The 12,500-nt window shown below is 37.0% G+C and overlaps 1 protein-coding gene across 2 annotated transcripts in view; it reads left to right on the top strand.

The window, feature by feature from the left end:
- The window catches only part of LOC135195626 (protein singed-like), a 400,445-nt gene that overhangs the window by 267,396 nt on the left and 120,549 nt on the right, over positions 1–12,500 (top strand). Inside the window, exon 2 of one of the 2 annotated variants that reach the window (XM_064221971.1) lies at positions 8,955–9,015. Coding sequence is in view for 1 of the 2 variants with exons in the window: in XM_064221969.1 (XP_064078039.1) it covers positions 12,441–12,461 (21 nt within the window). In the remaining variant the exon portion in view is untranslated. Of the gene's footprint in view, positions 1–8,954; positions 9,016–12,194; positions 12,462–12,500 lie in introns of those variants that run through there. The other variant, XM_064221969.1, reaches the window with a different exon arrangement.

Below are 12,500 nucleotides of genomic sequence, written 5' to 3'. Positions count from 1 at the left end.
GACTTTCCCAGACATTCTGGAAAATGTAATTATATAGTATGCTATACCTAGAGTTCTTTAGTTGCTAACTGGATGGAATAGTAGCATTATCACTGTGTATGTTTAAGCTCTCTCTCTCTCTCTCTCTCTCTCTCTCTCTCTCTCTCTCTCTCTCTCTCTCTCTCTCTCTCTCTCTCTCTCTCGTAACATCGACCAAACAAGGACTAATTTCAAAATTTAGTTTGCTGTTTAATGAATTTTTTTTTTTTACGTTTAATTCAGGTTCATAATTAATTAATTGTACTTCTCTTATGCTGCATGTCCTGAAGTTCAGTGATTATATAAATTTACACATTACTAAGGAAGGACTCCTGAAATTGTTTATTTCTGTCTGAAAACAGAAAAAATGCGGAGCATGTTTAATTATGCAGACTTTTTGTTAGGACGGATTATCTTAGACAATTTTAGTGATTCTTCAGTAGCGTGTTATGAGTTTCCAGTGTTCATTTGGAACACATGTAAAGGTTTGTTTGTTAGATAAATCGCTTTCAAGTTATTTCTTCGTGACCCGCACCTTTTTATGCTTGGTAAATTTTCTGAATAATGATGTAAAATTACAATTTATATATTTATATATTTAGTTCAAAATCAACAAAAAGCACCTCAGTGGCGTGGTCGGTATGGTGTTGGCGTGCCATCTCGGTGGCCGCGAGTTCGATTCTCGGGCATTACATTGAGGTGCGAGATATATGTATTTCTGGTGATAGAATTTCACTCTCGACGTGGTTCGGAAGTCACAAGTCACGTAAAGCCATTGGTCCCGTTGCTGAATAACCACTGGTTCCATGCAAAGTAAAAACACCATACAAACAAAACCTACAAAAACACTAAACTAGTGTAATTTTTTTTTCTTTTTTACATTTCTCTTAATATTTTCAACTAATATGAATTCTAGAACCAATGTTTACCGTTTTCTGCCCTGCTTGGCAATACTGTTGAAATCAATCAACCAGTCGATGAATGACTATGGTTTTCTCACAGCCGAGTTTCATTCAGTAAAGTACTATATATGCAACTGATTTAGTACAGCAAATGAAGGTCTGAAAATACCTTAGAAATTTATTCACAATATTGTATTGCAGTGTCCTTGCTTACAGGGTTGATTATTTTTTATATGTGCAGATGATACTGAGTAAGTATTAACCGTGCAGTAATAATATTAAATATAATAATCCTAGGAAACGTTTTTCATCACCATGCTTCATTCATGGCATAAATCGTCAAGTTTTACTTAAAAAGGAAGGCACTCGTTTAAAGGCGATTGAGGGTAGTCTCAGATTTGATTGTTTAAGGTCATTAGTGAAGGAGAAAATGCTCTACTCATTATGAAAATGGCCGAGAAAGCCTATGGACCATATGGAACGCTGAAAAACATTGAAATGGCCCTATGGTAACATTTCATGAACTCAATTTTTTTAAGTGAAACTAAAAATTTTGAATTGCGCGGTAATTAACGATTTATATAACAACGGTGGCCATCTCATTAGGAATCAGAAAGTTCCTTTTGTGTTCTAATTAATGCTGCAGTGACGCTGAGTTAATGAAACCCTATCCGAACTGGTCACTTTTCCCAAAAAGAATTATGCTTCATTAATGTCATGAGGATGACTCCACCAGTTTGGGCTCACTCTTATTATTTGAGTCGTAATCGAAAATCTATGCCTTAATTTGATGAGTTAGCCTCATCCCCTTCCCCCTTCCCCGCTCCCGCTTTTTTTTTTTTTTTTTTTTTTTTTTTTTTTTTTTTTTTAATAAAATAAATCACATTTTTGGATCATGACTGATACTTTGGGATTTCCAAAATCGTATCACCGTTTTTCTCTTCTTTGTTCGTTTACCCTGTCTTTGTGGAACCTGTTTTTAAGCACACAGGGTAGTTTACTGTGACAGTGCTTTGGAGTTTATGGAGTTTTAAATCTCAGTTCCGAAATACCGAGAATAATCGAGGTAATCTCTGAAATAAAACGAATACTGGACATAAGCTCTGGAGGCAAGTATACTGAAGAATTGAAGGATTTATTTATTAATTTATGTTATTACACACACACACACACATATACTTATATATATGTTTGTATGGGTGTTTATATTCAGTTATGCTTACATAACTGAACTTCTGGGGCTACTTACATTTTAGTGGCCTATGGAAATATGAAAGAGGTGTTCCAAATCATTTTCTTGATTTATTGAAAATGACTGTTATAAATTCCACACAAAAATACACATTTCAATCAAGCACTTAATATATGTATATACGGTTGTACAATGATCAGCTACGAATTGTAAAATTAGGTATGACATTAGTCTGTTAAAAACTGGATATCAGTCCAGTTAGTTAGCGGAGAGAAATGTAAAAAATGTTGAATGTAATTAATAGTGCAATACTGAGGATACGGATGTGTCTTTGAGGTTATGAATTTAACCCATTAGGATCATTATCAAACTGTGTCACTAAACTCCTACAAGGTATCAAGTAGTGCCTCCTTAATGATAGCTAATATGTAACTCGTTTAAGCTCAAGCTGTAATACTGGTATTTTATGTTGAGTTCTTTTGGTTTAGATTAATTCTCTTTCCAATGGCTTAATTTTAATCTTTGGGAAAGTGTTGGAAGCGGTGCTTTCACTAACCTGAGTGGTTATCAGCCGCACGAAGCAGAAAGGGACAATTATCATGACGATGACTTCGGTTTGCTGCAAACCGGACACATTGCTGCAATTCAGGTTCTGAAGCCTGATAACAAGTGTGAAATTTTGACCGTATTATTATAATAGAGCGTCATTTGAAAGTTTTGGTTGCATCATTATTCTTAAAATTATATTTAACAATTTCATTTAAAACAATGTCTTCTAGTTGGTCGTGCTTACAAAGATAAATTATATAATAATATATATATATAATATAAAATATTATATATATACATATATATATATATATATATATATATATATATACATATATATATATATATATGTGTGTGTGTGTGTGTGTGCGTGCGCGTGCACGTTTGTACTTACATACATACATACATACAGAGAGAGAGAGAGAGAGAGAGAGAGAGAGAGAGAGAGAGAGGAGAGATCGTATGGGCCACTGTTTCTGGCGTTAATTGTCGAAAGCGATCGTGAAAGCACAGGTACGACACAAAGAAAGTCAGATCTCGTCCATCTTTTCACACCAGGGAGGCGAGAAAACGACGGGAAACGAGAGATAAGAAAGAAATCTGTAAAGTGGAAATCTGTAAAGTGACTGGAATAGAGACTCTGATTTTAGCCAGAATCTGGCTTTGTTCGCGAAAGTTTAGTCTTGTTTCATTCTGAAAATCGTGAATCGAAGAATGTCTTGTATTTGATCTCCATTTTAGCTTGTTTCAGTTTTTATTTTATGTTGCTGAATACACGATGCTGACAGTCCTTCAGGTGGTGTACATTTGAGATAAGTTTATTTATTTTTATTTTTTTTATAGAATGATTAATGTGTCCGTTCCTTTTTTTTTGTGGTGGTCGATGATTTAGCTTGATAAACTGGAATGCTCTCTCTCTCTCTCTCTCTCTCTCTCTCTCTCTCTCTCTCTCTCTCTCTCTCTCTCTCTCTCTTCCACTTCACCTTTACTTTCTCCCTTCTTCACCCCACCTCCTTTATATTACTTTCTACTGTAAAGGATGACGTAATAGAATGATTGGGTTTGCACCAGTTTTTGTCGAGTCATGTTGGAGGCGAAACGGTAAAGTTCTTTGTCCAGATTTAAAGAGAGAGAGAGAGAGAGAGAGAGGAGAGAGAGAGAGAGAGAGAGAGAGAGAGAGAGACCTTATCATAATTTTTTGCTATTTTTATTTGCTCAAGGGAAAAGAAATTAATAAGCCAATTTCATATAGGATTTTGTATTCCGTGAATTCAAAATCTGACTGAACTGGAGATATAACGGAAATTGCTTCGTCGCTTATTGAGGATACTTATGTATATATAAGCTTCCAGCAATGGCATTCTTATGTAGTGAGTAAGGTAGTTTTACATAGTGAGAAAAGATAATAATGTTATGAAATATGATTATTTTTGGGCTAGAAATGACTTAAATTACCATGTCCCCGTTTAAGTTAGAATTGTATTTTATTTATAATACGAAACCATTTTCCTCTGTAACATGTTTTAATTTACACTCTCTCGAAACGCTTCCCATTGGCGTGCAAAGTTGAAATAAATAAGCACGCTTATTCATACTGGAATACATTACGAAACCAAAAATGTAAAAGCTAATTGTATTCTTAGTATACATCATTATCCTTGAAACGACTAGTATGATTTATTTATCTGGTTTTCTGAAAGTGGTGTCCTATTTTCGTCATTTATCTAAAGAAAATTTATTGTCGGGTAAATACAATACTTATTGAGGTGTATTATTATTATTATTATTATTATTATTATTATTATTATTATTATTATTATTATTATTTTATTATCATCATCATCATTATTATTATTATTGGTTGTTTCTTTCAATTACCTGGTGAGGATAGAGCTTCTGTTTTATTATTATTATTATTATTATTTTTTTTTTTTTTTTGCTCTATCAGTGTCCCCAATTTGACTGGAGGTCGGATTATTTATAGTGTGGGTTCCGGGTTGTCATCCTGGCATCCATGCCTCCTTAGGAGTACCATCAACTTTTTCGTACTATGTGTGCCGTTTTCTAGGATCACATTCTTCTGCATGATTCCTAAGTCCTGGAGCTACTTCAGACCTCTAGTTTTTCTAGATTCCTTTTCAGGGATCTTGGGTATCGTGCCTAGTGCTGCCTATGATTATGGGTACGATTTCCACTGGCATATCCCATATCCTTCTTATTTCTATTTTCAGATCTTGATACTTGTCCATTTTTTCCCTCTCTTTCTCTTCAACTTTTGTGTCCCATGGTATTGCGACATCAATGAGTGATACTTTCTTCTTGACTTTGTCAATCAACGTCACGTCTGGTCTGTTTGCACGTATCACCCTATCCGTTCTGATACCATAGTCCCAGAGGATCTTTGCGTGATCGTTTTCTATCACTCCCTCTGGTTGGTGCTCGTACCACTTATTACTGCAAGGTAGCTGATGTTTCTTGCACAGGCTCCAGTGGAGGGCTTTTGCCACTGAATCATGCCTCTTTTTGTACTGGTTCTGTGCAAGTGCTGGGCATTCGCTTGCTATGTGGTTTATGGTTTCATTTTTCGTATTGCACTTCCTACATATGGGAGAGATGTTATTTCCGTCTATCGTCTTTGGACATATCTGGTTCTTAGGGCCTGATCTTGTGCCGCTGTTATCATTCCTTCAGTTTCCTTCTTTAGCTCTCCCCTCTGTAGCCATTGCCAATTGTCATCGCTGGCTAGTTCTTTAGTCTGTCTCATGTATTGTCCGTGCATTGGTTTGTTGTGCCAGTCCTCTGTTCTGTCTGTCATTCTCCTGTCTCTGTATATTTCTGGGTCTTCGTCTACTTTTATTAGTCCTTCTTCCCATGCACTCTTTAGCCACTCGTCTTCACTGGTTTTCAGATATTGCCCCAGTGCTCTGTTCTCGGTGTTGACGCAGTCCTCTATACTTAGTAGTCCTCTCCCTCCTTTCTTTCGTGTTATGTACAGTCTGTCCGTATTTGCTCTTGGGTCTAGTGCTTTGTGTATTGACATATGTTTCCTGGTTTTCTGATCTATGCTGCGGAGTTCTGCCTTCGTCCATTCCACTATTCCTGCGCTGTATCTGATTACTGGCACTGCCCATGTGTTTATGGCTTTTATCATGTTTCCGGCGTTGAGTTTTGACTTGAGTATCGCCTTGAGTCTCTGCATATATTCTTTCCTGATCGTGTCCTTCATCTCTTGGTGTTTTATATCCCCTCCTTCCATTATTCCCAGGTATTTGTATCCAGTCTCATCTATGTGTTTGATGTTGCTCCCATCTGGTAGCTTTATCCCTTCAGTTCTCGTTACTTTGCCTTTTTGTATGTTGACTAAGGCGCATTTTTCTATTCCAAACTCCATCCTGATGTCCCCAGATACAATCCTTACAGTCTGGATTAGGGTATCTATTTCCTTGATGCTCTTACCATACAGCTTGATGTCGTCCATGAACATCAGATGGTTGATTCTGTTGCCTCTTTTCTTGAGTTGGTACCCGGCATCCATCTTCTGTAGTACTTTTGTCATGGGAATCATGGCTACTACGAAGAGTAGTGGGGACAGTGAGTCGCCCTGGAAGATCCCTCTCCCGATATTAACCTCTGCTAGTCTTATTCCAGAGCTTGTAAGTATTGTATTCCAGTTGCGCATTGTATTTTTGAGGAAGCTGATGGTGTTTTCCTCTGCCCTATATATTTTCAGGCATTCTATTAGCCATGTGTGTGGTATCATGTCGAAGGCTTTCTTATAGTCTATCCATGCCATGCTTAGGTTGGTTTTCCTTATCCTACTGTTCTTCATTACCATTTTGTCTATCAGGAGCTGGTCCTTTGTGCCCCTACACTTCCTTCTGCAGCCTTTCTGTTGGTTGGGGATGGTGTTTGTCTCCTCTAGGTAGTTGTATAGCCTATTATTATTATTATTATTATTGTTATTATTATTATTATTATTTTGGTCTATTACAGTCCACCAGTTCAACTGGGTGGTATTTATTATTATTATTCTTCACCGTGTGTACCATTTTAGATGCATTATTTAGTGATGTTTAGTTCAACATAGCTTGATAAATATCTGATAACTCCAACCTTTGTTGATCCTCTTATTCGCCTTCAATGATGAAGCTGATTCTATTGGAACCTTATCAGACAGTTTAACTGCTTTGTTGCTCGAGTTTTCTTTTGTTTCATTTTTGAAGGGAATTACGATAAAAATGTTTCTGTCTACGTGTTCAAACTGGTAATGACGAAGCCACGGAACGCCTCATTATTTTACAACTAATTGAACATTCTCTCTCCTACTCTCTCTCTCTCTCTCTCTCTCTCTCTCTCTCTCTCTCTCTCTCTCTCTCTCTCTAGAAAATGTAGCAGAAGTGAGACTTCAGTTTTTTCAGCTTTTCGCAAGACAAAAGAAAACTGGATGAAATGGTACATTTCAATTTTCGTTGTAGATGGAATGACAAAGCGTGACTAGATTTGCAAGCCAGATATATAAATATATATATATATATATATATATATATATATATATATATATATATATATGTGTGTGTGTGTGTGTGTGTGTGTGTGTGTGTGTGATGTGTGTGTGTTGTGTGATGTATATATACTATAATATTACGTATATATATATACTATATATATATATATATATATATGTGTGTGTGTGTGTGTGTGTGTGTGTGTGTGTGTGTGTGTGTGTGTATTTAAAATCCCAAGTAAGATATAAAAGCTACCAATATTCTCCACTTTATATAAACATTTCTGGACCGAGATATATATTGTATTTGCATGACTCAACTTCCCTAAACGTTAAGCGATACAGTCCATTCCTATTTTCGTGGAGGGGAATTTCAGACATTATATTTCGACCCGTATTGTGCAACGTCATCGCCGGCGAAATTGTAAAGGCACAGAAAGTGGAAGAAAGTAACATTTGACGCTAACAGCGTTGGTTTCAGATTTGTTCTGTTACTGCCATCGACTGCTTTTGAGATTAGAATCGCCTCTGAGTTCTTTTTTTAAACTGGTCTTTATATCAGCTTAGAAATTTATTGGGTATTATGTGGATTATATGACTGAGTGTGTTCGGGAGCCAGGCACTGTGACGGATTGCGAATACGCTGCCAGTATCTGATGATGTTTTTTGGTCATTTTATAATGTATCTGTGGAAGTATGATGAAAATGAATTTGGAAATATGCAGTAAGTTAAAAGAGCAAATACAGCATTAAACGAGTATAAAAATGCGCCGACGCTTCCTCGGCGCAATCGAGTTTTCCGAAAATTTCAACAGCGGCCCATGAAACGTTCAGATACAGCCAGGTGGTGGCCTGTGTTGTTAATAACGCACGCTCTTGGATAACTTTAACATTGCATAGAATATAATCGACTGATGCTAGAGGGCAATTGGTGTGTTTGATGAACATACAAATTTGCAGCCTTGTAGCCTCAAGAGTTTTTAAGATCTGAGTGCGGAGGGACAGACTAAAAGCCATTTCAATACTTTTCCTTTACAGAAAACTGAAAAATAACGGGGCAGTTTAATAATTATGTCTCTGCATGATACGAAGCAAGTGCATGCCATAAATTGGTAATTGCAGTACTTACTTAGCAGGGTAGGATTTTAAGTAACTGCTTGTATGAGTAAGACTGAAAAGCTCATCTTTGTGTATGATTTCAATGGATGCTTTTAAAAAACCAGTGCATAATTATCAGCTAAGATGTACTAAAAGCGTGTTATGATTGAAGAGTGAACAAACTTATATTTATGAAAGATAAGTTCGAAGAGAAAAAAGGTATATTTGATGTTAAAAACTAGCAGTACGAGAGTGCATACAAAATGGGAGTTTAGAACAAAGGAATGTTTAACAAAATGGAATAAAATTACTACCCCTCCCCCACTAAAAAAATAATAATACACATTTTTAACTCAAGTCATCTAAAGAAAATATAGATATTTTGCTTTTGCAGACTTATCCTAGAAAATCCAGGATAATTTTAAATGTAGCTTGAAGAGTTTCAGGTAAAAAAAAAATGAGGAAAGTTCGTAAAAAAATTCTTAAACAACAGAATAAGACTACAGCAAGTGCATAGGAAATAAAAATCTCCCAAGCTTACGGAATTAAGATAAACAATGCATACTCTGCTAAAAGTTAACAAATTTCATTTAATTGTTTATTTACTTATTTACGTATACTCGGGTAAATAAGGTCACCTCTGTGATAAGGCTGAATGCGATACTAATGTATTTTATCTTTTATATTCCAGATTAGGACCTTCGACTTGGAGTCATAACTTGTGAAATCGAACTCGTCTTATCTGTTGAAATGTAAGTAATCCTTGTCTAGAATATCATGGCATTTTTTTCAGTTACTTTATAACTATTATAAGTTTTTACGACAACTCTCATTTCCATTTGTATTTTGGGAAAGACCTGAAAAGCTTTTTTCGTTTTTCATTTAGATTTAAATGTGTTTGAAGTTCATGAAAAATTCTTTTACCCCATATATATATATATATATAGATCTAGTATATATATATATATATATAGTATATATATTATATTATATAATTATAATATAACATGATATATGAGGCTGTAGTCCACAGGGGAAAAGAAAAGCTGAAATTCCTTTTAGCTCAACAGTTTTCGTCCACTGGCCCTTATCGAGTGCTGTTTATTAACAGCTAATAAACAGCTCTCGATAGGGGCCCAGTGGAGGCCGAAACTGTTAAGCTAAAAGGAATTTCAGCTTTTCTTTTGCCCTGTGGACTAAAACCTCATCTATCTCTCTCTATCTCTCTATCTATCTATTATCTATATATATATATATATATATATATATATATATATATTATATATATATATATATAAATTATAGACACCTTTGTAACGCTGTGTTTCAAATGAAGAACATAAATACATTTTAGATGGCACACTGAAGTTATTAGCCTATTAACAAGAGACTTACAGACATTTAAGATGAATTGTTCAGTTAATTATGAATTTGTTATCAAAAGCACATATAAAAATGGCGTTTCATTTACTGCTAGGCATGAGCTGTCAGTTGAATTCGTATTTGTAAGTTCCCAGGTAATTCGAATGATGAAAGATCTTCATTATTAATATTAATTTTTAGTTAGGTAATATGAACTCTGTATAGCCAAAGTAATCTTTGTTAATTGTGTTCAGAGATAATCTGAACTAATTAAGGTAGACAATTATGTTACATAAGTTGAATTTGACATGGTCATGTCTGTTATTAACTTCCGAGAGATAATATGGCTTCTGCATCAAGGTAATTAGTGTTAATTGTGTTCAGAGGTATTCTGAATTTATCCAGATAATTTGAATATGCTGAGACAAACATGAATTGTCCCCAGTGCTAATACAAACACATCAAGATAATTTTTTGTTGTTGAGGTATAGTGGTTTGCCTAGATGATTTTTTGTCATATTATTTTAAAAGTTAGCAGGGTAATCTGTCTCGTTCTTTTAAGTTCAAATGTAGTTTGTCTCTGGGAGTACTTTGCTCATCAGTTAAGTATAGATATTTTTCATATAAATATTTTTCCTGATAAACTGAGTGACCGGAAGGTAAACGAATAACTTAAAATTAGTGTATTTTGTTGACGAGTTCTGTTCTGTTATCTTTATTTGCAGTGTAAGTAATCTAAATATATATTTAGACTTTGCCAAAGCGATGATATTTGAGCTTAAATCTTTCTTCAGAGCCAATGTTAGAGTGCACAAATGAGGTGTTAAATTTTCATTTGAATAATCAATAAAGGTAACGAGGAGTAGGAACCAACATAATCTTCCGAACGTAGTATTAGGAATTCCAAACAAAATCAGTTCCTTTGCTTTAAGAGTTGAATGCAAAAGCAATTACCGTTTTTTATATATTTAGAATAACACGAGAGATTGAATTTCTTATTTTGCTCCGAACAGCTACCAACTTTATGGGTAATTTCCTCCTGTCAATAATGAGTCATAATCTGCTTTGTTAGTTTGTTTATCGTGCGCGTTTGCCCCTTTTGTCGGTCATTATGGTTTGCCATTCTTTGCGGTCAGGAAGGAGAAATTTATGGACTGTCTGTGCATGATCGTGACATTGATGTTGGTGAATCGCCAACCATGAATTTTGGTTGACTCTCCGATAAATGACAACCAGGAAGGCATATGGTGGTTCTGGTGCATGGTGGACTGAAGATTCAGAGAGAGAAAGAGGGGTGTTGGGGGGTGGAGTGGCGGTGAGAAGGGGGAAATGGAAAGTTGAGAGTAAGGGGAAATTAATTCCTCGTAATTGCAGAAAGGTTTCCCCTGGCAGCTGGACAGGTATTTTCCCCTTTTGCGGTTTTAATGTGTTTTGCCTTGATATCCCACGGGAGATTTTTTTCCATATTCATTTTTATTCCTTCGGTGTTTTATTTCTCTGTGTAATTGAACGTCATTCACAATTTTGCAGACTTTTGGGCTTTGTTGAAAAGTTATTGCAGTTTGGGAAATATTTGTGGTCACTTGTCTCGCGAATATTAATTTGTGGCGAGGGACAGTCTCTCTCTCTCTCTCTCTCTCTCTCTCTCTCTCTCTCTCTCTCTCTCTCTCTCTCTCTCTCTCTCTCTCCTGCGTGCAAGCGCTTGTTTTTTTCTAGTGTGCTTTGCAAGCGTTGCTTGTTATTCCTTAATAATGCGCTCCTAAGCGAATCTAAGCGCTGGAGTTAGATAGGGCCAAACGCACTCTTGCTCATTTTGTGTCACATTGTGGTTGTGAAATTATTTGCAAGGTTGCAGAAAGGAAACATGCTAATCGACCTTGGAATGATGAAACTGGAGTTGCGAAAACAGGGGCAGTCGACACTGGAGGCGAAGAAGACACAGGATAGCGAAATGTACTCTGTCATTTTCCAGTGATCGGAGCTGGAGGAAACTCGAAACCCTTCGAAGACTGGGGTGCGGTCGCCTGTAGTAACTGCCGCATGAAAATTTCGACCATGCGTTGTCGGACAGCTGTTGATGCGGGCACGTAGGCGTGGATGAAGTTCTTTTTCCGTCCCCGCAACGTCCGGACAGACAGACGTATTCATACACACGAGACACGGCTGATCGTATCCGGCGAACCATCTGCTGCCTCACACAGTTACCTACTTTCACGCAACTCGGCGCATCTGACGCGCACGCCTCTCTTGCCTGCCTGCCTAGTACTACTCCTTTACCTCTGGTACTCCTCAGCCCCCGCCCCTCCGTTCGTAACTCCCTACCCCGCCCCCAACTCCTTTCCTCATGCAATGGACTTTCAACCAGTCATAACGGGTCTTTTGTCTCGGAGCGTTATTCTCATTGGCTTTGGCTGACCATGGGCTGGGATGATGGCAGGTGCGGGCGGCCCTTTACCTCTCTCTCGCTCTCTGGATGGGCGTGATGCATCTCTCCCGTTGGTGTGCCGAGAGTTGAGGAGCTGCCGCAAAGAAACTTTCTTGGACAGTTCTTCTGTAGCAGCCACGGCGTTAGCACCCGAAATATTTGACTGAACCACGCGCGCTTCCTGCCTTGGCTTCCTCCCTCCTCTGGTTGCTCGCTCTCTGTCTTGTGTGTGAATCCCTCAGTGCTGGAAATATCCTACAACTTTTTCCCTTTAGACGTTTGTCGAAGGACTGTCAAACAAACAAATCCCGTGACTTGTAACCGTCACTCAATTGAGATAAAAGTTATATCAGTGCCTTCGTGAGTGCCAGCCTCAGTCCCGACGCCAACATGAGGGAATACTACTCCATGGTACAGTAGCATTCTGGTTTAGTTTTTTTATGTTTTATG

The sequence above is a fragment of the Macrobrachium nipponense genome, chromosome 16 (genome assembly GCF_015104395.2).
Source record: "Macrobrachium nipponense isolate FS-2020 chromosome 16, ASM1510439v2, whole genome shotgun sequence".
Lineage (NCBI taxonomy): Eukaryota > Metazoa > Arthropoda > Malacostraca > Decapoda > Palaemonidae > Macrobrachium > Macrobrachium nipponense.
The sequence above is the reverse complement of the archived record's forward strand: the minus strand, read 5'-3'. Positions and strand labels throughout refer to the sequence as shown.